General features: G+C 35.6%; 1 protein-coding gene and 1 long non-coding RNA gene across 2 annotated transcripts in view; one reads left to right on the top strand and one right to left on the bottom strand.

The window, feature by feature from the left end:
- LOC150100954 (uncharacterized) overlaps positions 1-14482 on the top strand; it is a 184037-nt gene extending 169555 nt beyond the window's left edge. Inside the window, exon 4 of the long non-coding RNA XR_016549169.1 lies at positions 13264-14482. This is a non-coding gene — a long non-coding RNA (uncharacterized LOC150100954). The remainder of the gene's footprint in view (positions 1-13263) is intronic.
- The window catches only part of mRpL38 (mitochondrial ribosomal protein L38), a 185231-nt gene that overhangs the window by 11150 nt on the left and 146085 nt on the right, over positions 1-27996 (bottom strand). The window contains exon 7 of the mRNA XM_090401660.1: positions 9499-9586. Within this exon, the coding sequence (XP_090257786.1) occupies positions 9499-9586 (88 nt within the window). The remainder of the gene's footprint in view (positions 1-9498; positions 9587-27996) is intronic.

Here is a 27996-nt window from a genome sequence, read left to right as displayed (position 1 = left end):
GGAATAAACCAGCAGATCGTCCAGGAAGCATAAGACATCTTTATCAAACATGTCTGACAAAACAGAGTTCATCAGACACTGGAAGCTCATGGCTAAATTTCTCACCCCCTGGGGAAATCGGTACAGTTGATATTTTTGCCATCTGGTGGTGAAGGCAAAATACTTCATGTCCTCCTTCCTGAGGGGAATCTGGAAATAGCCAAAGTTCAGGTCTAATTTTGAAAATATCTTAGCTCCTTCCAGGCCGATCAACAAGTCCTCGAACTTGCACACTAGGACGTCAGTAGGCTTGGTGACTTTATTAACTTCCCTTAGGTCTAACATGAACCTCAGGCTACCATTTGGTTTTTCCATGAGGGTGAATGGCCTGTTCCACTGGGAATTAGACCATTCGATGATTCCTGCCCTGCCCTTTCATATTCTAGCAATAGTTTCTCCAAGCCTTCCGGGTGCTTGAGAGGGGTCTGATATTGTTTCACATATATGGGAGACTCCGAAGTAATCTGTACAGTATGTTCAACTATGTTTGTGCAGGGCAGGGAACTAATTCCTTCAGTGAATACATTGGGATATTGCTTATAGATAGACTGAAAAAATTGCCTGAGTTCCCCTTTCTCATGATCTGAGTCATGCAAGTTCGCAGCATCGTGCATCAATCTCTCCTTCCACTCGGTTGGGTCTTCCTCTACCCTGTTTGCATCAATCTGCATGGATTCTCGCATTATTAACTTGTTGCCTGATCTAAGCTTTGAATGGAAGGTTTTCCCACAGAGGGATGGTGATTGATTACTAAAATCACACGAGAATTGATGCCCTTCCAAAAAGTCAAGACCTAATGTGATCTGGTTGCTCATGCCTGCTAATTCAGGGAAGACTATCACTTCATATGAACCAGGTTCATGGGAAAAACAAGGTATGGATATCTTTACAGTGGCCTTAGTGGTGGAAAGGAGTTCGACCTTTGCAATACCCATGATCTTATATGGGTGTTGTAGCTCAACGAGACTGTTCGTAGTCAAAGAATCGAGCTTCCTGAACAATGAGTAGGGAATCACTGATACATGGGCTCCAGTATCTAATAGAAAGCTGCATGGAACCTCTTCAACAAATCCCTCTACTAAGATTAGTGGCATCTTACCCTGCACTTCCGCTAGGCCCACACTCTGCATTCTACAGAAATTGCCTTCGGTCAAATGCTTGTTGCTTACTAATTCCCTATGAGTTGAAATGAGGTTTCTCCCTTTGTCCCCTTTTTTGGTTTCAGCCTCTTCTCTGCACTGATGCTCTGAGGATAATATGATGTCTGGGCCATTATTTGGAACAAACTTGTTCTTGTCCTTCCAAGGAGGAGGGGTTTGAGCATGAGACTCTTCCAGCAGTAATGCCCTTAAGGAAGTAGCCTGTGCCATATCCTCAAATATCCCTTCTCTCTCCTTGGCTATCCTATAACATTCATCAAGGCCCTTCGCATTTTTTTTTGTAGACACTCTTGCAACTCGCTGAACAGGCCCGACTGAAACTGCTGAAATGCCATCCACTGAAGATGAGTTCTTTCCTCAGGTGAGGCGCTTAAGGCGCGGGTGAGTGTCAACACTCTGTTTAGGTAATTACTCACCCTTTCCCCTTTTCTTTGTATGCACTTGTACAATTCTCCAAGGGTTCAAATAATCCCCTTTTTACTGGAGAACTCGGAGATTAGTACTTCCTTAAATTTTGCATAAATAAGGGTTTCCCTTAAGATGGGCAACGAGTTTAAGAGGATCCTCACCTTCTCAATTAATTTGCCTCATAACAGTATAAGGAGATGTAGATCACTCCATCGGGCAACCTTTCTCAACTCCTCAATATAGTTAAAGAATGTCATCACATCATCAGTCTCACTTCACCAGAAAACTGAGGGAATATCTGTTGGGGGTTTATTGTTCTGAAAAATTCTGAATCATTTAAATCGGAGCTTGAAGGGAGAGACATACTTGCACTCTAGCTTACAATGAGATATAAAATTAATTTCTCAAATTTCTACTATCTCCTATAAATTCCTGATTGCCTGATATGAACCCAAGACCAACTCACTGTGACTGATCAATTAAACTTAATTTACTAGACCTAATCACATCCTATCGGCTGCACCATTGTTAAGTCGTTGTTTTTCCCTGTATATTTTAGTTATCCCTTTTATCAAATTTTCCTTTCAACAAGACTTAGCTTCTCCAATTTCAACAAACTTTGACTCTGAACTCACTTCTTGTGCACTCACTCTCATAGGGAAAGCTAATCTGTGTCACGTTTTTATTCTAACTACTAAAGGTTATTCCTAAATTAAGAAAAAATCCTTTGAAATTTCTATCTGGGGCAGCCTCCTTTTCAGATATTGACGAATTTTAATTATTTTAAGCTGTGCCAACCAATATCCTAGGATAGAAAGGACTCTTATTCAGAGAGACCTTCCCAGAACTTTATGTTAATACTCATAAACAAACACTCAACTAAGGCTACGTAAAACTCAGCTTGCAGTCGTGACCTCTAATTTAACACAATATACCTTCTATTCCCTCCCGCTTAGGTTCGAGTTTATGAATGGTAGCTTGATTTCATATTCAGGCAAGGCTCAGGTATAAGAAACAAAACACGTTTATTGGAACCTTAAAACATTTTACAAATATAAAATATCACACACTCAATTAATTCAATATCATACTAAATCAAACTAAGAGAAACAAATAATCCCTAAGGCATATGGCATATGAGTACTCAATTAATTCAATATCATACTAAATCAAACTAAGAGAAACAAATAACCCCTATGGCTTACGAGTAATAGCACTTTCCCTTAAGTTAAACATAAATACACATATTATAAATACTATGAACTTCTAATCAATTCTGTCTACAACGTTAGTCACATTCATCTATAAACGTTTCCAGACAACTTGTCTAATGGAAATCTGCCTATATAAGATTAAGATGATCACTTAAAGTTCTGTAATAATCTGTCCACATTAGACCAATACATAACGATTTTCTTTTCCTCTAACATAATTGGGAAGTAGATATCAAAGTTCTGTACTTTACCATTTCTTGGCCGGAATATCTGGTCCATTAGATCCATTCACCTTTGTTGAACTCGGTTCATTACTTCCACATGGAGGGTCACAGTAGTCGTCTAATTAGGCTTTACTCTGCACTCGACTTCGGGTCTCCATCTATCTGGATCTGCTGCCGATCATTCTCGTCTCTTCTGCCAGTTGCAAGGAAATACTCCGCTGCTTCCTTTTGATGAGACACTTAGCAAAAACTCAAAACTATAGATGCCGACATCTCACGTTTGGCACCGTTTGGAATCTATCAAGCATCCATCCGACATCGTCGTACCACCTTGAATCGAACAAGCAGGTTCAAAGGAGACAAAAAAAAAGTGTCGAGAAACAACGCGAATCCCCTTTTATTATCTCTTCCTTGCACCCTCTTTTCCACTGTCCTTTTTCACACGGCACTTGTCCTCAGTGCCCCCTTGGCTGATCCGTTATGCTCCTCCTTGTCTTCGAGTGCTCTTTTCTAGGAAAGCGAGCTAGAGTCGCCTTCCACGTAAGCCCTTACTTCAAACCATATGCTCAAGCAGGACGGCTCGCACAACCTTTGGACTATTGTTTACAACCTTACTTAGCCATTCACTGTATACAGAACGCCTTAATATAACTATAAATCTAACCAGGCACTCAGTGAAATTCCTCTCTAATTTGCACATCGATTTTATTTCCCTTTTTTATAGTTGGATACCATGAGTGCTCTACTCCAATCATCTGGAATTCAACTTTCTCACCTGGTCTTTCAAATTATGCAGTGTAGCCACAGTAAAACTTTCATACCTCCATATTTGAATATTTCTGGTTGCATATCATCTACTCCAGCTGCCTTTCCACGTTTCAGGATTTTTTATGGCTTTTTCCCATGACTCTTGTTTAGTTAGTTTTATACATTGCTTTGCATTCTTAAATTTTCTCTGCATTCTCTAGGAGCACAAGCTGACTTACCAGGAACTTTTGATATGCTTTCTTCTTTTCCTTCACTGCCTGTAACTTCTTGAGTCCACCATGGAGTTCTGATTTTTCTATCCTTTCAGACAACCTCACCACATGCCTCTCCGGCAGAATCAATCAATGTTTGCTTCAGGGATTGCCACTGAATCTCCAAGGTTTGGTACTTGTTTATAAATCTTTCATTTTTCTTGAATAATGTTTATATATTTGAGTCTATGGTTCACCTCTGAAAGCTGCTAAACTCAATTTTATCCTGCTCAAAACTAAATGGTTAACACTTCCAATTTCCTCTGTATACTCTTGTCCTAAACCAGTGAAAAACATCACTACAGTCTATCCAAACTAACATAGTCTCATGGACTATGTTATTGTTGACAGCACAACCATAATCCAATATCTTATATATATATATATATCTTTCACTCACTCACACACACACTGTGAACTAACTTAGAAACTTCATGTAAATCACCTCTGTCTCCTGGTAGATGATTTCATCAGATTACACCAGTTCTCACAATTATCATGATACAAGAGTATACAAACTCTATATGTGCAAATCTCTGAATACCCTTAATCGTACAATCTGTTAAGCTTTACTTTGTTTTACCAGTTATAATTTCTGAAAATTATAAGTGGTAAAACTTATAATGCCTGAAAAGACCAAAGTGTCAGATATCACATTATTGGAGTGCTGACAAGTAGTAGACTAATTTGGCGGAAAATGGCTGACAGGAGATCAGTAATGATATAAACTAAATCATGCAGAAGTATCATAGTAGTCCGTATGCACCTTGAGGATACATATCAAGAAATTGATTAAGCTTTTTCTTACTCTTTCCATGCTCTTGCTTTTTTTCACATTAAATTTTAAACTCCACTCATTTATCTGCTCTTACAATATTTTAAGATTATCCAGCAGAGAACTTAGGTCACTGGAATAACTGACTACTCTGTCAATTTAACATTCTCTCCAAAGAGAAAAAATTTACTTTTAATATTTTAAATTAAATCATTTATGAAAACAAGAAGGAATCTAACATTGAACCCTGTTGATATCAGTACTCATAACAATATCACTCTTTCAGGAATGGAAAACTAAGAAAATGATCCGAGTTTCACTTCACGTTCAAACATTTTAGAAATATTGATTTTGGTTTCAATTTCAGTTTTTATCATGTTTTCCATTTTTTTTTTTTTTATTTAATAAATTTCAGTTTATACATATTAGTTTCGATTGTAGTTTTTTAGATTTCTATAATTTGTTTATATATATTGGAAAAAAAAAACAAAAAAAAAAACTGACAGCCTATATTTCTACCCACTGCAGGAGGTTTTGGGTCTACTACTTCCATGGTGATCCAGTCCATATTGGGAGAGTGGGCAATAACAAACATCCTTGCCTATGCGGGATTTGAACCCACAGCCTCTTGGCTGGAGAGCAGATATGCTAACCACTCGGCCAACCTGGCCGGCCTATAAATAGGAGTGTTTAAGGGTCAAAGCTGTATAACTGACAGGAGGCCTCCACATAGCCCTTAAAAGAATGCGGACATTCTGACCTAATGTCCAATCCACACTTTCTGGTGGTGCCTGGATACTGAACAAACGAGGATGGTCTAGCAATTTCGGATTTAGCCGACCAAATTGTATTCTTATTGGCTTAAACCAATATACAAAATGATGGTAGAACATGACAAAATTTTGTGCCGGCTGGGGCGTAGCCCGATTAAACAACGCCCCCGTTGTTTTTGCCAGGGAACCAGGGCAAACAGCGAAAAGTTAGCTACTGGAACAAATCTGAAAGCACACCCCAACTCAACATCACCATAGTTAAAGATCGGTACTATCAACATAAGAAGCCTGAATGGCCAAGAAATGGAGCTAGCTGAGGAATTAGATAAATACCAGATCGATATAATAGGGGTGACTTAAACAAAAAAGACAAAAAATGGTGAGCTCTTTCTGAGCAATAAATACAAAATGATATATATTCAGGCAATGACAATCAAGGAAAACAAGGAGTAGCCATAGTATTCAACACAAAATACGAGGCTAATCTTCTTGAATGGCAGGCAGTCTCAAGTAGAGTGATGTGGGCAAATATCAGAATGGGGAACTGGACAATGAGACTTATTTGTGCCTATGGTCCCACAGAATGTTCTACTAAGATAGAAGTGGTGGAATTTTTTGATGCTTTTAGAGAAAGCAACTGACACAACGAAAAAGGAAAAGTTGATCCTTGTTGGGGATCTAAATAGCAGAGTAGGAAATGATTGTCGAACATACAAAAATATTTTGGGAAAATTTGGAGAAAAGAGAAAAGCTAATAATAATGGCAAATACTTGTTGGATTTCTGCTCAGGACATGGACTAGTTATTACTAACACCATGTTCCAACATAAAAATGTGCACAAATTCACATGGAGAGAAGAGGCAAGGAATAAGAAAAGTCTCATTGACTATGTTGTTCTTGATAGTGATGTTTTTTCCCTGGTGCAGGACACCAGAGTGTACAGGATTTGAAATTGGAAATGATCACTATTTAGTCTTGAGCAGGATAAAAATTGAATTTCATATTGAAAATAATACATATAAGAAAGTTTTAAAGCGAATAAAAGTTGAGCAGCTCTCAGATGTGAACTGTAGACTAAAATACACAAAGATTATTGAAGAAAAAATGAAAGAGTTTGAGAACAGGAACCAAACCTTGAAAAGTCAGTGGCAATCCTTCAAGAAAACACTGATTGATTCAGCCAGAGAGGCATGTGGTGAGGTTGTGTGCAAGGATAGAAAAATCAGAACTCCATGGTGAAGGAAAAGAAGAAAGCATATCAAAAGTACCTGGCAAGTAAGTCAGCATGGGCTCTTAGAGAATACCAAGAGAAATGTAAGAAAGTTAAACACTGTGTAAAACTAGGCAGACAAAAGTCATGGGAGGACTTTGAAAAGAACATAGAAAATAAATATTAAGAAGGTGTTAAGATATTCTGGAGATTGTTGAAGAAGCTTAGAAATGGAGGAAAGAGTGCTGTAAAAGGAGTTAGAGATGATAAAGGTGACATGAAAACGGGAGAAAAACATATACTTGAAGTATGGAGTAATTACTTCGAAAAATTGCTGAATGAAACAAGCAGTGATAGCACAGCGGTAAAAAACACTCAACAATCATGCAGTCAGGAATACATATCCATACTTGAAGTAGAAAAAGCCATCAAAGGCGTGAAATGTGGAAAGGCAGCAGGAGTAGATGATATTCAACCAGAGATGTTGAAGTATGGTGGTATAAAAGTCTTACAGTGGCTGCACTGCATAGTTCAGAAGGCCTGGACAGAGGGACGAATTTCCTGATGATTGGAGTAGAGCTCTGATAGTACCCATATATAAAAAGGGAAATAAAACTGAATGTGGGAATTACAGAGGTATTTTCCTACTGAGTGTTCCTGGCAAGATTTATGCCAGTATACTTGAGAAACAGTTGAGAAGAATTGTGAAAGAAAAGCTTGGTGAAGAACAAGCTGGATTCAGGCCAAATAGAGGCTGTCAGGATCAGATCTTCACTTTGCAACAAATACTTGAGAAAGCATAGGAATATAACAAAGATCTGTATTTAAGTTTTGTCGATTTGGAAAAGGCATATGACAAGGTCCAAAAGAGAAGTTATTCAATACGCTACAGTTATATGGTGTCAATGGGGCATTATATCAAGCAATACTTAGTCTTTATTTGAGTTGCAAGTCAGTAGTTAGAATTGAAGGAAGTACTTAATGTTAAATCTGGTGTGAGACAAGGATGTACATTATCCCCTCCCTTCATTATCTATATGGATCACATTATGAAGGAATGTGGTATTAAACATGATATCAGAATTGGAGATGTTAATGTCAGCTCTTTGCTTTATGCGGACAATGTTATACTTCTAAATAAATCTGCTACAAGCCTGCAAGATTCCCTGACTAAATTGAAAAACTGTTGTAATAGATATGGCATGAAGATCAGCAATAAAAAGACAAAGAAAATAGGTAGAATCGTTGAAAATGTCAACTGTGTTGTGAACGGAGAACCTGTGGAACAAGTAAAACATTTCAGCTATTTAGGCACGATTTTTAGTGAAGATGGTAAATTAAATATGGAAATAGACAACAGAATCAACAAAGCTGGTATGGTAGGAAGTCAATTGAATAAATTCATATGGAATAAGATTGAAATTAGTCAGAACACTAAATTAGCTGTATACAAGACAGTTCAAACCAGTTTTAACTTATTGATCTGAGAGCTGGGTCAGAAGTAAAACCCTTGACCAATGACTAGAGACTGCAAATATGAGAGTCCTGAGAATACGATTAGAGGTGTGAACAGATGGCATCAATGGCAATATCATTGCCATTGATGGAATTGTATATTGATCATTCTGAAAGTGTCCAGAATAGAGTGACTAGAGTTTTGACAATGTCTATATCCATTTTTTGGTAAGGAAGATGAGCAGAATCCTATTGAACATATCAACAGTGAAGTCAGTTTATGATACACAAAACTGGATAGCATGTCAGGTGGTGAGCAGAAAGTCAAGGAAGGCTAATTTACTATATTTTTTTCTTTTTTCATTATGAATTCAATGTGGAGATATGATTGTTGATTTGTATTAGAAAAGATGTCAATACAGCATATTAAAAATGAAGGCCAAGCATGTATGGAGAACAAAGACTATCAGATGTCTACCAGATGTGACTGATGGTGTGGTGTGTTTATTGCTGAGACTATTATTTGCAGCACAATTGAGTGAAATTATCCATGTGCACTGCTGAATAAAAATCAAGTACTGTATATTATGGAAAAATTCAATATTATCCGCTTTTTTTAAATTATGATCCTTTTCACAGAATTTGTTAATAGTAGTTTTGCTTGTCAAGAAGCCTTTCCCTCTTCATAATTTGTTTCTATAAATAACAATTAATTCCTGTGCATTAATGCCGTTTTGGCTTACTAGTCCCACTAGTAAATGCCATTATAATAGTGGGCATGTTCTATAACAAAACTGAAAAACTAAGCCTCCTCCATAACAACAATTTTTTTAAAAAAGCTATGTTAAGAAATTTTCACTATAGAAAGATTCAAAGATTCTTTCACTTTCTATTACTTCGCTACAATAACTATTTACAGTATCTACTTTTTTCCCATATGTATCTTCCAGCCCCAAGTTTTAAGGTAGCATTGCACTTGAAACTTATTAATACTGTTACAGATGGGAATCTCAAAAATCAAGGACTTTCTACTGCTTGACTTGATCACAATTTCAGTATTTCATTTTTGGTGCAACAGATGCTATCTATCCCAAATCATGACCTAAAACAGAAACTCATATACTCATATTTGGATAAAGTATATAACATCTTTGCATCTTGCATGTCAGATGAAAAAAAAACAAAAAACATTCAGTATTATATTAATTATGAGTACTCACAGATTGAATGGTTGCTTTCCTGGATATTGTGACTCTGGCTTGAAGTACTGAGTAGGCTGTACATATTCATAAATAGGCTCTCTCATTTCTAAGAAACAGCAAAAATAACACAACAGGAAATCAACTGAATATTCCCTTAAATTGAAATTAGCACTGAAGTATTATTATTATTATATTATTAAACAACTAGATACCCCACCACAGAGTTAAAATACCTGTAACAGGTAAAAACCTATTCATTGCTGTCCTGCTCAACACTGTAATAAAGCAAGTTACACAAATGTTACAAGTTACCATCTTAGAGCTAGAATCAGAATAATCAGAAAATATAATAGGAAAAAGAGAAATGAATATCAAAAGTATATGATGAAAACTACCAAATATCAAAGGGAGAACTGCAGCATAATCAACAATGAGAAATTAATTTTGTTTTATTCTTAAATAAACAGTAATCCCTAACTATTCTTACCTGGGAAGTAACAAATGCCATTAGGAAACTGAGACCAGGAATGGATGGAATGATGGCAGAATATCTAAAGGCTTTAGATGATAGGGCTATAAGATCACTGACTGACATATGTAACAAAATATATGAAACTGGACACCTGCCAAAAGATTTTAAGCACTCAGAGTTCCTATTATACCTAAAAAATCGAAGACAATCAAATGTGAAGAGTACAGAACAATCAGTCTGATCAGTCAGATAGCAAAAGTTATGTTATACACTCTCTGTCCAAAAAAGAAACCGAACTTTTTGAAAATAGAAGAAATTGAAGCGAACACAACCTTCATTAGTGTTGTGTCAACTGTTTATGGCATTTGTTTCATTAGAAGCCAAGTTATAGTGCCAAGAGTGACAGTGTGCTTTGACGAACAGTCAGAAAATGAGTTTCAAACAGAGAGCTGCGATTGACTTTTGTATTAAACTTGGTAAAAGTTTTACTAAAATGCATCAAATGCTTCAAAAAGCATACGGTGATGAATGCTTATCCCATACTCAACTTTACAAGTGGTTTAAGTGATTTCAAAGAGGTCGTGAGATGCTTGAGGATGAAGAAAAGCCGGGCCATCCAAAAACTGGACTGAGCAAAGTTAACATCCAAAAAGTGCGTGATTTCATCAAAGAAAACCCGAAATCATCCATGAGATTGATTGAAGATGAATTGGGGATTCCAAAATCAACTGTACACAACATTTTGACCGAGAGTTTGGGCCTTTGTAAATTGAATTCGCGATTTGTTCCCGACAAGCTGACTGATGACCAAAAAATGCATCGAATTGAACATTGCAAGAACCTCATTAAAACTGCTCATCAGGACTCAAACCTCCTTGAAATGATCGTTACTGGTGATAAAACATGATGTTTTGAGTATGAGCCCAAAACAAAGCGCCAGAGTGCTGAGTGGAGACCACCAGAAGAGGGGCATCTGAAAAAAAGTCGCTTAGAGAAGTCAAAAGTAAAGACGATGCTGATTTGTTTCTATGGTTCCAAGGGCATTATCCACAAAGAATTCATTCTGCCTGGCCAAACGGTCACTGGTGAGTTTTGTCTCGAAGTTTTGAAGCAATTGATAGCGAGAATTTGCCGCGTACGGCATGAATATCGTGACGACCGACCGTTCGTCAAGACACACTATAACTCAGCTTCTAATGAAACAAATGCCATAAACAGTTGACACAAACACTAATGAAGGTTGCCACTTTCGACAACAGGTGGTGCCACTAGTTTCTTCTATTTTCAAAAAGTTTGGTTTCTTTTTGGACAGAGGGTGTATATCATCCAAGAAAGAAATAAACAAAATCAAAATGGAAATTAATGAAACACAATCTGGCTTTCAGGAAAATAAAGAAACTAGAGAAGGACTTAGAACTATTCAACATTAGAACTATTATAGAAAGATATCTGGAGAAGCAGAAAGAGGTCTACTTATGTTTTATTGACTACACAAAGGCCTTTGACAATATACAACATGAACAACTAATCAAATGCATCAGAAATTTAGGAGTAGATGGTAAAGATACCAGATTACTGATAAATCTATATTGGGAGCAAACTGCCTCAATAAAAATATCAGGAGAAATCTCAGAGGAATTCCAAGTAAAGAAGGGTGTCAGGCAATTCTGTGTTCTTTCTCCTATATTGTTTAACCTCTATACTGAAAATATCTTCTGGCAATTAGAAGAATTTAAAGGAGTCAGGAATATAAACACCTTAAAATATGTAGATGATACAGTACTGCTAGCTGAAAATAAAAAAGATCTTCAAAACCTACTAGAAGAGGAAGCTAAGTGAAAAATATGGACTTTATTTCAACTTCAAAAAAACTAAAACCATGCTGGTAACAAGAGAAAAAGGGAAAATACCCAATATAAATATTAAGATAAGAGGAAATACTTTAGATCAAGTAGAGAGTTATATATATATTTGGATCAACTAATTACAGAGAATGGAAAGTGTGATAAGGAAATATTAAGAAGAATAGAAATTGCTAGATCAACCTTCATTAGCGTGAAAAACATTCTGACCTCAAGGGAGATTCACACAAAAACAAGAATTAGGCTGTTCAAATGCTACGTATGGTCAACACTGCTATATGGAGCAGAAACCGGGAGAATATCAAAATATTGCAAAAATAAACTTAAAGCCTTTGAGATGTGGATCCTCAGAAGAATTCTTAGAGTCCCATGGACTGCCAAAAAAACTAATTTAGAAATATCTACTTGATCTAAAGTATTTCCTCTTATCTTAATATTTATATTGGGTGTTTTAGGTTGAACGCAATAACAACAGAGTTACTTACATGAGAATTTTATTTCTATTAAAAATATATATATACACAGTTGACCCTTGAAGAATGTGGGTTTGAACAACATGGATCCACTTATATACGATTTTTTATGAATAAATATATTGGAAATTTTTTGCAGATTTGTAACAATTTAAAAAAAACTCACAGATGAACCATATAGCTTAGAAATATCGAAAAAATTATGAAAAAGTCAGGTATGTCATGAATACATTAAAATACATGGAGATACTAGTCTATGTTATCATTTACTACCATAAAGTACACACAAATCTATTATTAAAAGTTAAAATTTATCAAAACTTACACATACAAACACTTACAGACCGTACATGGCCATTTGCAGTCGAGAGAAATAGAAACGTAAAAGGGCAGTGTTAAATCATAACTGCATAAAGCTAATGTTAATTAGTTAAATTAATTAGCATAAAATAAAATTTTTACGATTCATTCATTAGTGTATAAGCTAGGCTACCAAAAAGCAATTGTATTGATTGCACTAGTCTACCATAAAGCAATTATATTGCTGCTGCTTTGCTATGCATGAATTGTTATACCTGTAAATAAATAAATATGAATTTCTTTTTTACATTATCTTTTCATTTAGATGTCTTATGTTGGTAATACGAAAAACATCTACAGTGTTTTGTATCATATAAGACAATACTGATAAACAGATGATGTAAACTTACGGTAGCGACAAATATAGTATAGTACAGTACTGTACTGTAAATGTATTTTCACTTCCTTATGATTTTCTTTAATTTCAGTGCCTCTAATCCCTGTTGTTCAAGGGCCAACTGTGTATATGTGTATGAGTGTATATATGAAAATAAAATTCTCATGTAAGTTACTCCATTGTTAATTTATGTTTAATTCAATGTCTGTTATGTTCCTATTCATTGCAGTATCATTATAATTTTATTCTAGTTGCTGATAAGAACTTTTTTTTCCCTAGCTGGTTCCTGAGTTTGATCTTTGGCACAGACAAGTAGGACTGCTCTTCCTGGAAACTTGGGTTTTTATCCCCACAGCTCAAGAAAAATTAATAGTCACACTATTTGAGAAGATAATCATGTTATGGTTTAGGAACATGAGATGAACATGCAATTGTTTTTTGTTCACTCTTTCCATCCCTACCTCGCTGCCTTGGATTATCACACGATTAAGGGTTGGAAATTCACTACCCACTGTTCATCCAGAAATGCTGGTTTGGGCTAAAAAAGTTTTTTTTTTTTCAATCCCCTCAGGAGAATCCTCTGCTCAGATTTATATAATAAATTTCTGGGTATGAAACGTTTTTATAAAGTCCACCAATATCTGGAAGTAGCCATCAGGACAGAGCGAGGGAATGTGGTGTTCAGAGGTTGGCAGATTGGAGGAGGAGGAGGGGTGATATGACAGATGTATAAGCTGGTGAGAGAAACCTACCTACTAGGAGAATTATTGCATAGGATAATGGGTGACATAAGAACTAGAGGTCATCCCTGGAGGCTATATAAGGGTCATGTGAGCAAAGAGGTGAAAAAGATTTTTTTGTTTGGTGGGTGGTGAATGAGTGGAATGCATTGCCAGAATGGATAGTGAGTGCTCTAACAACAAGTGTGTTCAAAGCAAGGTATGTTAATTATTGTGGTCTGTGAGTATTTTGACTTCCAGCCATGAGGCTTTGGACTCTGTGGAGGCCTGGAAGTAATACTAATACTATTTCAATTATCCAACTCAAGTATCACGTGGTTATAGAAAGTGAGTGAGACACAAACCTTACTGTCACTAAGTCATGTCATCCCTCCTCCATTGTGTACATTATTCCTATTTGCTCATTCTTGAGAATTCTCAACTTAATTAGTTAACCAGTCTAATTTGGAAGTGGCCAGTTTTTCATCTCACAAAAGTTGGTCAAAGAGCAATAAACAGACATAATATGCTGACCTCATAATCTTATTGGTTTGTAGTCCAAACAATAAAATCCATTCTCAAATTCTGATCTTAAGCTTTTCCGATACCTTAATCCCATGTAAAATTATATGATTCATTCTGATATAGTTAAAGGTTTCTTAAATTGTATACTATCTCCTTTTATGCTATCTAATTTCTACTTGTGTTCTGTTGTAAGAATGTCTAAAAATTATTGTGTACTAAGTTATGGCTATCAATAAATTGTGACTGCCAAAGGAGATTTGTTCTCAAAGTTTGTTCCGTTAATTTTTTATTATTATTTGTTTGTAATACTGTAAAATTTTTAAAGAACACGCTATGATATAAAGAAACTTATCAATGTATTAGCATGTGACTCTATTTATAATTGCTTAGCAGTAGATGACAGCAGGAAAACGGTAAATTTTGAAGTGACTTACCATGAAAGGTTATATAAACTAATAACACATTACAGTACTGTACTATACAAGTACATTACAGTACCGTAGATGGGCTAAACAAATTCTTAATTTTTTGGATTTTTTATTATTTTTTTACATAATGAGAACAAACATGAAACTTTTTTTTTTCATTTACTTCAGACCTCGAAGCGGTGGTCTCAGATTACAAAATGAAATTCATTTCTCATCTAAAGACAATTCACAAATATTCATACCTGCAAAAGGATTTAAACTCAGCCTGGTGGCTGGAAAGTGGTTATGCTATCCAGGCTAGCAAATAATATAATTCTAAATAATAAAGGCACTGTAAGATTATTTTTATGTACTGTAACATTTTATTGAATGACTTCTCTTCATTCAAGAGATGTGGATAAAAGTTTATGTAAGATTTTGCATACTATTTGGCCATGACTTCTGTCAGCCATTTCATTGTGAAACTGTTATTTCCATAACTTAATATCTGATTCATTTGAATTATGTAATATCATACCTGGACCTCTTACTTTCATACAGATGAAAATACTGATAAGTAACATAGGGAAAAGAAGAAACATTCAAAGTAAAGAACACATAAAGCAGGTCTGTCTTTTTTTTTTTATTTTATTTAAATAAACCTTTAAACATAAGACTTATTGCTATATTTGAGATTACAGAGAAAACTCCTTCTCTCTATATGCCTCATCTGCATATATTAAACTGAGAGATAATCTTATAGTTGTGAAGTTAAAAATAGTGAATAAAGAAAACAGTGGCCAAATAGATCTAATATTTTTTTTCATTAGTACATATAAGGAAACTAACTCTTTTAAGCAGATTTCATTGGAATCCATTTCTTTATCCAAAATATTCATCCCACGTTATTTTTTTAGTACCATTTTAGAGGTTCCGTAGTTCAATCAGTAGTTCCTCCATAGTTCAGTCGATATAGACGAAGCCCTTTGGTCAGAAAGACCTGGGTTTAATTCCTGTCCAGAATGTGAGGAACCCTTATCTGGTCTCTTTCGAATAAAGGTGAGTTAGCCAGTCTCATATGGAGGTGAAGGATTTTTTCACCCAGAAACTCAGGTTTTTCATCCCTCAGAACAGGCAAACCTGCACGTGAACACACACGGATTAACAGTCATAAAACAAATACTTAATCCCTGATTAGGAAGGCCCAACCAGTCTTAAGGGACGGTCGAGGAACCCCACACGAATAAAATAAAGTATCATTTTATCATTTTTTAGGATTTTTTTATAATTTATCAAATTATAAATTATACTTAGATAGGCTTATACATTGTTTACTCGAAACTATTATTTTTTAGAAATAGCTTATATTAAAATATTAATTATAAGAACTAATTAATAGTTTGCTTAAGGGTCAAAGCTGTATAACTGAGAGGAGACCTCCACATAGCCTTTAAAGGAATGCGGAGAACCGGCCAGGGCTTCTGACCTAATGTCCAATCCTCACCTTCTCATGGTGCACCCTGTTGGATATCTACCTGGATACTGACCGAACGAGGATGGGCTGGCAATTTGGGATTTAGCCGACCAAATTGTATTCTTATTGGTTAAACCAAAATAAAAAATGATGGTACGACATGACAAAATTTCATGCCGGCTGGGGCGTCGCACGGTTAAACAAAGCCCCCGTTGTTTTCAGCAGGGAACCAGGGCGAACAGCGAAAAGTCAGCAACTGGAACAAATCTGAAAACAAACCCCAACTCAACATCACGAGAGTTAAAGATCGGTACTATCAACATAAGAAGCCTGAATGGCAAAGAAATGGAGCTAGCTGAGGAATTAGATAAGTACCAGATCGACATAATAGGGATGACTGAAACAAAAAAGACAAAAACTGGTGAGATCTTTCTGAGCATTACATACAATATGTTATATTCAGGCAATGACAATCAAGGAAAAGAAGGAGTAGCCATAGTATTCAACACAAAATACGAGGCTAATCTTCTTGAATGGCAGTCAGTCTCAAGTAGAGTAATGTGGGCAAATATGAGAATGGGGAACTGGACAATGAGACTTATTTGTGCCTATGGTCCCACAGAAGGTTCTACTAAGGTAGAAGTGGAGGAATTTTTTGGAGACTTTAGAAAAAGCAACTGACACAATGAAAAAGGAAAAGTTGGTCCTTGTTGGGGATCTAAATAGCAGAGTAGGAAATGATTGTGAGACATACAAAAATATTTTGGGAAAATTTGGAAAAAAGAGCAAAGCTAATAATAATGGCATATATCTGCTGGATTTCTGCTCAGGACATGGACTGGTTATTACTAACACCATGTTCCAACATAAAAATGTGCACAAATTCACATTGAGAGAAGAGGCAAGGAATAAGAAAAGTCTCATTGACTATGTTATTGTTGATAGTGATGTTTTCTCCCTGGTGCAGGACACCAGAGTGTGCAGAGGATTTGAAATTGGAAGTGATCACTATTTAGTCTTGAACAGGATAAAATTGAAAATAATAATATGTAAGAAAGTTTTAAAGCGAATAAAAGTTGAGCAGCTCTCAGATGTGAACTATAGACTAAAATACACAAAGATTATTGAAGAAAAAATGAAAGAGTTTGAAAACAGGAATCAAACCTTGGAGATTCAGTGGCAAACTCTGAAGAAAACATTGATTGATTCTGCCAGAGAGGCATGTGGTGAGATTGTCTGCAAGGATAAAAAAATCAGAACTCCCTGGTGGACACAGGAAGTCAAAGAGGCAGTGAAGGAAAAGAAGAAAGCATATCAAAAGTTCCTGTCAAATAAGTCAGCTTGTGCTCTTAGAGAATACAGAGACAAATGCAAGAATGCTAAACACTGTGTAAAACTAGCTAAACAAAAGTCATGGGAGGACTTTGGCAATAATATAGAAAATAAATATCAAGAAGGTGGCAAAATATTCTGGAGGTTGTTGAAGAAGTTTAGGAATGGAGGAAAGAGTGCTGTAAAAGGAGTGTGACATGAAAACGGAAGAAAAAGATATCCTTGAAGTATGGCGTAATTACTTTGAAAAACTGCTAAATGAAACAAGCAGTGATGACAGCACAGTGATAAAAAACACTGACCAGGCATGCAGTCAGGAATACATATCCATACTTGAAGTAGAAAAAGCCATCAAAGGCTTGAAATGTGGAAAGGCAGCAGGAGTAGATGATATTCGACCAGAAATGCTGAAGTATGGTGGTATAAGAGTCTTACAGTGGCTGCACTGCATAGTTCAGAAAGCCTGGACAGAGGGACGAATTCCCAATGATTGGAGTAGAGCTCTCATAGTACCCATATATAAAAAGGGAAATAAAACTGAATGTGAGAATTACAGAGGTATTTCCCTACTGAGTGTTCCTGGCAAGATCTATGCAAGTATACTTGGGAAACGGTTGAGAAGAATTGTGGAAGAAAAGCTTGGTGAAGAACAAGCTGGATTCAGGCCAAATAGAGGCTGTCAGGATCAGATCTTCACTTTACGACAAATAGTCGAGAAAGCATGGGAATATAACAGAGATCTGTATTTAAGTTTTGTTGATTTGGAAAAGGCATATGACAAGGAGCCAAGAGAGAAGCTATTCAATATGCTACAGTTATATTATGTCAATAGGGCATTATATCAAGCAATACTTAGTCTTTATTTGAGTTGTAAGTCAGCAGTTAAAATTGAAGGAAGTACAGGAAAATGGTTTAATGTTAAATCTGGTGCGAGACAAGGATGTACATTATCTCCTCTGTTATTCATTATCTATATGGATCATATTATGAAGGAAAGTGGTATTAAACATTAAACATGATATCAAAATTGGAGATGTTAATGTCAGCTCTTTGCTTTATGCAGATGATGTTATACTTCTAAATAAATCCGCTACAAGTCTGCAAGATTCTCTGACTAAATTGAATAGCTGTTGTAATAGATATGGTATGAAGGTCAGCAATAAAAAGACAAAGACAATGAAAATAGGCAGAATCCTTGAAAATGTCAACTGTGTTGTGAATGGAGAACCTGTGGAACAAGTGAAATATTTCAGCTATTTAGGCACGATTTTTAGTGAAGATTGTAAATTAAATATGGAAATAGACAACAGAATCAACAAAGCTGGTATGGTAGGAAGTCAATTGAATAAATTCATATGGAATAAGAGAGAAATTAGTCCGAACACTAAATTAGCTGTATACAAGACAGTGTTCAAACCAGTTTTAACTTATGGATCTGAGAGCTGGGTCAGAAGTAAAACACTTGACCAAAGACTAGAGACCGGAGATATGAGAGTCCTGAGAAAGATTAGAGACGTGAACAGATGGCATCAATGGCAATATCATATTAAAAACGAGGATATTACGAAAGAACTTGACATTGTCAACATCCAGGAATGCGTTAGCAGAGCTAATCTCAGGTGGTATGGTCACTTAAATAGAATGGGCGAAGAAAGATTAGCAAAACAAGTGTTCTCTGCCAGGTTGGCAGCAAAACGACCCAGAGGAAGACCAAGATATAGGTGGATTGATACGGTACAAAGTGCCTTAGATGATCGAAATATAAGATCTGATAATGTTGGAGTCTTGACAAGTAACAGACTGATTTGGAGGAAGAAAACTGTAGATAGGAAGTTAGTAATGATGTAATTTTTTTCATGTAGTACTATCATATCCTGTACACCCCTTGAGGGTACATGGCAGGAATTTGATGATGATGATAATGAGGATCACAAAAAACAATTATATGTGCAAGGAGACACTAACACTGGTCAGATGACACTGAAGAAAGGCAACCAAAATCAGGCTCAGAGTCCATAAATGGCACCCCCTAATGGGCTAAACTGGGTAGTCTTGGCTGTTGGGCTAAAGATCTTAGGATGAATGCTTCCCAAATTTGGGGTAGTCTCATGCACCCAAATCTGATGAGGTTTTGGAAAATTTTTCACGGCTGAGGCAGATTCAAAGAATAATCTTTCATATTTATATTTGCTGCAGTATAATAGAGTGGCCTTCTTAAAAAGTATCCTGTAATGGGTATCCAAAGCATGGTCAGCCAGTCCTGAGTGGCTGTATTGATGGAACCGGTTAGCAAAGGACCTGGTAGACACCTGGTAGGTCTACAGAACGTGGCTTGTCTTTGGTGGAGTGGACTACTAAAAAAATCCATAAGCAAAATGCGCCATTATATTCCATTGTGGATGCCACTGATTCACTCACATACAAATAGGTGTTTAGCCAAATAGTTACTGGAAGGACTTAACAGAAAGTCTTCACATAAAATCATGCAGTGCTTGGCTTTCAGGAGCAGCAAATACCAATCACACAGCTTGGAACAAGAAAAACCATAAACCAAAATAGTAGAACCCTCAATGACTTCACTGCTGCTACCAGAAATGTCGTGATTTTAGGACCAGAATCTACATACCACAAAGTGGCAGGACTTCATGTTCTTGACATGGGAATGCTACAAAATATCACGTACAAGTATCAAATAGGTGTAATCGATGGCCTTAGCTTTGATTATAATCCAGTTTTACTTCAACTGGGATCACAATACAAAATATCCCAAATTCGCTTCTAACTAACAACTGGACAAAAATAACGACCATTCCATACAAATCTACTGTTCCAATTCTAAACACCACTTCAAAAGAAAAAATCGATCACTCAATTTCCAGCTTGGAAAAGCAGGTGACAACTATATTAACAGCTGTCACCACAGATGTGCCACACACTATCACTGACCAATTTCCAGATGAGATTTAAACACAACCTCACCTGTAAAAAGAATAGAGCCAGACAGTGCTGCGCCATGGGTAGGAGGTGCCCTTGTGCAAAACGTTTTCAGTGTCCCCCATAAAATAAGTTTTCATGAAAAATTTTTGCAAAAAATTTTACTTTGTTAAAAGTACAAAACAGTTTATACACATACATAAAAATAAATTTTATTTAACAATAGTAGAACATTGTAATCACTAAAATTCATTAATAAGGAATTTTTAATAATAAAAATTTTCAAAAATGTTTATTTCGTTGATATATAAATACAACAGAATATATATATATATACATGTAGAAAGTATTTTACCTTGGGTATAATAAATGTTAAAAAATACCAAGCAATTTTAAACCTGGTTTTACTCTATTTCCCAAGTAAGCAAACAGACAATCAAGTCAAGTTTGCGCCTGCAAGTGATGCAAGTCTAGCTGATCCTACAGGTAGTGCAAGACCAAGGCAACTCGTGGTAAAGGTGGCATAAGCTCTGATCACTAATCTTAATATTTGCCCTTAATGCCAAAACACATCTCCAAGAAGGGGATGCATGATGTTTTGTATTAAAGGCAAGAGGCCACTACCCAGACCGGGTTTGACCTTTATTGAGGTCTCATCAGTGGGAGCCAGGCTAGAAATACCAAGATTTAGTAATACAGAGCTTATAAGTATTTTACCAGAACAAGTTACCATAAGGTGTTTTAACCTTATTAAATAAAAATCTCTGGAGGAGATATAAATGTAATAAGTATTTTACCTTGGGTATAATAAATGTTAAAAAGTTAAAATGTTAAAGAGATTAGTGATCAGAGCTTATGCCACCTTTACCACGAGTTGCCTTGGTCATGCACTACCTGTGGGATCAGCTAGACTTGCATCGCTTGCAGGCGCAAACTTGACTTGTCTGTTTGCTTACTTGGGAAATGGAGTAAAACTAGGTTTAAAATTGCTTGGTATTTTTTAACATTTATTATACCCAAGGTAAAATACTTTCTACATTTATATCTCCTCCAGAGATTTTTATTTAAGGTTAAAACACCTTATGGTAACTTGTTCTGGTAAAATACTTATAAGCTCTGTATTACTAAAATCTTGATATTTCTAGCCTGGCTCCCACTGATGAGACCTCAATAAAGGTCAAAACTGGTCTGGGTAGTGGTCCCTTGCCTTTAATACAAAACATCATGCATCCCCTTCTTGGAGATGTGTTTTGGCATTAAGGGTAAATATTAAGATTAGTGATCAGAGCTTATTCCACCTTTACCACGAGTTGCCTTGGTCTTGCACTACCTGTAGGATCAGCTAGACTTGCATCACTTGCAGGCACAAACTTGACTTGATTGTCTGTTTGCTTACTTGGGAAATGGAGTAAAACCAGGTTTAAAATTGCTTAGTATTTTTTAACATCTCATCTCGTCTTCCTTATACCCTCTTTTACCTTGCGGTGTCGAGGGTCCATTGATCATCGGACCTCACTCCATTTACAGGATAAGGTGGTCAGCCTTATGCCCCGCTGTATCCTATGGCCTGTAGTGTTGAGTTCTCAAGGCCAGTTTGCCTGCTTTGCGGGATGAAAAACCCCAGAATAAACTGGGGAAAAAACCCTGCTGTCCACGCCCAAGACTGGCTAACTTGGCTATGGCTGAGGAAGATCCTTCAGCTCCTCACGTCACCGACGAGAATCGAACCTAGGACACTCCTTCCCCCAGGCATATGGTTGCGAAGCGCATAGCCACTAGGCTAACCGCGCGGACATTTTTTTTTTTTATTTTAACATATATATATATATAAAAAAAACAAAAATTACTTTTATTTTAATATAAAAAAGAAATATTATTACATTACAAAGATAATTTGGAGATATGCTTTCAACTATATTAGGATAAATGTAGATTTATTTTTCATATTTTTCCGTCTTGCTTTAACTGCCACAAAATAGTTAACGATATTTTTAATGTCTAATGAATCCATATTATTATTTTCAATTGATATACAGTCATCCCTCGACTTACGTCCAGGTTCCATTCCATCTGGCAGGACGTAAGTCGATACATTAAACCAGTGTTTCTCAAACTTCAGATATCCGCAGACCCCTTCTTAAATTTTCATTATTACCAAGTACCCCTAATTAATTCAAAAATAAATAAATTAATTAAAAATTAACTAAAAAAATAAATTAATTAAAATTAATTTACAATATTAAAAAATTAAATATCTATTTTATTTGAATTTATATGTTCGTGTAAACAAAAAATATGATTTATTTTTAATAGAACAAACTTTATAAAGATACTATAAAGTTTTACTTACTTGAAATAATTTATCATCAATGAGAGGAGTGAAATTGCTTATGGTGAGATAAAATTTCAGCAAAATTTGGCTCTATAGTTGTTAATTTCAATCTCAGATTTGGTTCGACATCTATAATGCGATTCCTCTTCTTCGTCTTAATATCTACAAGGGCCGAAAATCCAACTTCGCACAGATATGAACTTTGAAATAGAAAAATGAACCTTAGAGCTTTATCTGTTAATTTAGGAAATTCATTCTGTATTTGTAGTCAAAATGATGATAACGTATTCTCACTGTATTTATTTTTTAGGAAACCATCAGAAGCTAGCTCTAAAAGTTGTTGTTCTATTGACGATAGACCCTTTGGCATAAATTTGTTTTTATTGAAAGGGTATCTTATCCACTCAATATTAATGTCCAATTCAGGGAAATACTTTTCTAGATTCATTTGTAAGCTTTTTAAATGCTGCATGATGGTAATTTTCACATCATCATCAATTTGTTCATTTGAACTTGTGAGCAATTCATGAAGCGATGGAAACGCGTCAAATTCTCTATTACCGCTTTTGCCATAACTTCATTTTTGCCAACGTGGCGTTCACTTTATCTTGGACATGAAATATAGAAATTTCCTTGCCTTGTAAAGATAAATTAAGACTATTTAATACAGTAAATATATCTGCCAGGTATGCTAATTGACTGAGCCATTTCCGATTATGTAAATACTTTTTCAATTCAAACTTTTCATCAAGAAAAACTTGTAGTTCATTCCGAAGTTCAAATAAACGAGTAAGAACTTTTCCACGAGAAAGCCAATGAACATCGGTATGGAAAAGAAGTTGTGTATAGTTGCTTCCCATTTCTTTGCAAAGTTGAGAGAAAAGTCTGGCATTTAGATTACAGCCTTTAATATAATTTATGATTTTTACAGCTTCATCAAGAACTTTTCTTAGGTCTGTAGACATCATATGTGTAGCCAAAGCCTCCCTGTGTATGCAGCAGTGTGTCGACTTTGCATTTGGTGCAACAGCTTGAATCCTCGAAACAAGCACTTTTTTAGATCCAACCATGGATTTTGCTCCATCCGAGCTTATTCCAACACAACTTTTCCAATCAAGCTTGTTTTGATGCATAAAGGTATTTATGCTGTTGAATATTTCTTCTCCTGTTGTATGTTCTGGCAAGGGTTGGCAATATAAAAGGTCTTCATGAATTTTTTGATTTTTTTTGTACCTAACAAACACTAGAAGATTTGCAAAATTTGTAATGTTGGTGGATTCATCTACCTGCAACGCTAATAACAACTCTTACGTATATCGGATAACAATGTTTGTTTTATATTTTCAGCCATTTCATTTCAGTGATTCTTCGATGAACGGTACTATTTGAAAGACAAATCCTATCAAAAGATCTTTTTGCATTATCTCCGATCATAATTTCCACTATTATTTTTGCTGCAGGCTTGACCAAAGTTTCACCAATTGTTTCCGTTGCACCACTTTTTGCTATTAATAGCGACACACGATATGAAGCTTCTAAAGCCTTCATGTTTTCACCTCCTGACACGATCGACATCACTTTTTGAGATTCTTTTAAATTTTTTAGTTTATTTTGAAAAAATTCGACAGGTTTGTCCTTGCATTCATTATGTTTCGATTGAAAATGGCGATTTAAATTACATGGTTTCATTCTTTCATTTTTTAAAGTTTCACCACAAATTACACATAATGGAATAGGTTCCTCTTCATTTCCCGTCCAAGAAAATCCACATTTCAAGTAATTTATATCGTACTTACGAAGTTTTCTCATCTTCTTCCTAGTTGGTTCTTTAGAGATGTCAGACGACACACACTTATCAATTTCACTTGATCCCGATACAGTATCAACATTTTCTTGTTGCTGACAGCTACTTGTATCAACTATGTTCCTCTCTTTTGCACATTTTAAAAATCAGTCTTTAACCAGTGATCCATACTTAAGAATTTGAAAGCTAAAAAAAAAAATTACTGTATTTAACAAACAATCCTTCAACAAATGGCTAGTGAAAGCAGAACCCGAAACAGACAGCAATGGTAGGCCAGTAGAGATAAAGCAGCTATGAAGACGTCCATATGATTGGTGCGGTATTAACAAAAGATCGCGCTACTAATTGACAAAAGCAAGCCGACAGTTCAGTTGAAATGCTAATTCTCTTCAACCGAATTCCTTATATAATATCTGAAACACATTCACTATATATTTCTTAGTTTTAACACGTTCACTCAAACAAAACCATATGTTGCCGGTGCACCATGTGGTTTTGATTGTCTACTATACAGCATTTTATGTGGGAGGGGTCATGCTATTCATTAGTTCCGTTTTTTACCCAGTTGTCTCTAATTGCACTATTTGTTGAGAAACATATTACACAGCCTGCAGATGTCTTTGTACCTTATTCAGTGATACAATAGGAACGTTTTACGATCTCAAACTTAAATTTTATTCCATGCGTTAATGATGCATAGCTGAAAATTGCCACGGACCCCTGAAGACCTTTTGCGGACCCCCAGGGTCCGCGTACCACACTCTGAGAAACACTGCATTAAATCAACAGAGTTATAGGGGTTAGGGACTTAACTGTAATAAGTGATCAATCGTCGATGCTGTTGGCACACTCTCCCTCGATGAGCCTTTGGACTCCCTGGAGGTGTCACATAATAATAATAATAATAAATTTGTTCATAGCAAGCAAACGCATCAGGTACTTTTGTTTTTACTAATAAGTAGCATTCAACATTGGGATCCATGTCTTCAACCATTTTGAGAACATCGCTAACTGCAGAGAACATTTCTTCAAGACCCTTCACTGTGAATTGTTTAACTACCGCTCCTTGTTTCTCTTTTCCCTCTTCCTTTTCTCGTTTTTCCTCTTCTACTACAATTGTTCCTCCAGTTCGACTAATTCTTCGTTGGTTAACTCTTCAGGAGAACTTTCTACGAGTTGAATTATGTCATCATCATTCACTTCGAGATTCAGATTGTTTGCTAGGCCCACTATTACAAACTTCCAAAATCATGCACAAACCTTTTTAATGTCTTTTTCCATATGCCACCCATATGTCATTGAGAGGTCACTTCGTTCCAAGCCACAGCAATATTTTTAATAGCATGATAAATATTGAATGTTTTCTAGAATTGCACGAGAGTCTGGTCGTTTCCTTCAGTGGTGGAAATGGATTGTGAAAAAGTTGTCTGTAGATAATAAGCCTTAAACACTGCAAGAACTCCCTGATCCATCGTTTCGATCAATGAAGTAGTGTTTGGCCTTGAAATTAGTGAAAATCACTGCTATAAGACTTACAAGACGGATGACCTGGAGCGTTATCTAGAATTAATAAAATTTTAAATTCTACATTTTCTTTCACACAATAGCTTTTTATCTCACTCACATAACAGTTGATTACGGCATCCTCAAACAATTTTTGAGTCATCCGCGACTTCTTATTGCTCCGATAATGAACTGGGAATATGATTCCTAATGTTTATGAAGAGTCATGGATTCTCACTCTGCCATATCACAAATGGTTTCAGTTTATATCCAGCCACATATAAGTATAGATTTCAGCTTTTTGTGGATGAATATCCGCTCGGGCATTTTTTTTCCAAAACAAGGATGTCTCATCCATATTAAATAATTGCTGTGACAAATAATTTTCCTCCGTAACAATTTTATCCAATTTTTCCACAAATTCCTTGGCAGCCTTCTTAGCACTTGCAGATTCCTATACATTTTCACATTATGCAGCGCAAAACTGCTTGAATCTCATGAACCAACCGGAAGAAGCATTTAATTCGTAGTCATAATCGGGTTCTGCTTTCACCTTCAACATGTTGAAGAGATTTATTGCCTTAGCGGTTATAGTCACAGTGATAAGGGGTATACGCTTTTGCTTCAGGTCCTCTATATATATATAGCCGAAAATGTTATTTATTCCCTTATGGGATCACAGACATATCTTCGAAAGGATGTAACTCGAATGGACGAAAGTTGATGGATGACTGTAATTGATAAATCCGTTAGATGCTCTCCAGACATTATTGACTTGCAAATAATTTTTTATTAGTTTCAGTTTTGAAAAACTTTCCCCTGATGCTATGGATATTGGTAATGTTAAATAAATAAATACGCATAACAATCACAGTATTTGGAAACGTGTCAGTTAATTTATTTTCGTACATATAATTTAAAACATCCTGAGATGCAGACACCTTTTTAATAAAACATTGCAAAGTTTTTAATTCCTCAAATAAAGTCATACCATCAATATCGCGATTGTCGCTCAGTTTTAAGTGCAAATCTTTACAATGTTTCATTAAATCTTCATCGCTCCAATCTTTTAATTTGCTAATGTCTCTTATAACTTTAAAATCCTCACTATGTTGTTTTAAGAGTATGAATCTTTCTGTGACTGAAGTTATTGTCATGTCTAAAATCGCAAAGAAAAAATTTATTTTAAAATTTTGTTTAGGATCATGCGTTGTCTCATCTGACACTTCTAACCAAACATTTTTGTTTTTGTTATTTTGCGAATGTCTTAAAAAATAGGATCAATATTAAGATCATTTGCTACTTCTTTTGCAGTTCTAATAATATTTTCAAAATATTGCTCTGTTTGGCGAGTATTTAATTCTTGTATAACATAATCAAGATTTTCTGTAATTTTCCTACATCAAATGTCGGATTCTGCATTATTTTGCTTGCAACATTTATGACACTTAAGATTTCGTACCAAACGTGAACAGAGCAAATAAATTTAAATGAATAAATCTTTGAAATTAAGTTGTCTGCCTGAACTCTAGAATCGATATCTTTAGTTTCATCTTCTGTACTATCAAAAAGAGCCTGGTAAATTTCCTTGATATTATTTTTAAGTGGCTTTATTGCTTCTACTCTACTTTCCCACCATTTTTTTTAATTTAAAACCAGCAGAAAGTGGTTTTAAATTTAAAAAACGAATATTTTTTTTAATATAGCCCAACGCTTCACAGATATTGAAAAATAATTATATAATTCCTGTATTACCCCATAAAAAATTATGGGGTAATACAGATTCACAGGATATCTTAGTTGCATTATTAACTACCAAATTTAATGAATGAGCAGCACACAGAATAAAAAAAAAGCCCTTGAAAAAAGTTCTAAAATTTGCAGAACACTAAAACTGTTTCAGTCACAATCACACATCCACAAAGGGCAAAGCACAGCGTAAGAATGAATTCACGGTCTGCCTTAAACTAATAATTTCCACT

This window comes from Typopeltis vanoorti, chromosome 12 (genome assembly GCF_054136105.1).
Source record: "Typopeltis vanoorti isolate ZY-2024b chromosome 12, IOZ_Tvanoo_1.0, whole genome shotgun sequence".
NCBI classification, from domain to species: Eukaryota; Metazoa; Arthropoda; class Arachnida; order Uropygi; family Thelyphonidae; genus Typopeltis; species Typopeltis vanoorti.
This window is presented reverse-complemented; position numbering and strand designations above follow the sequence as displayed.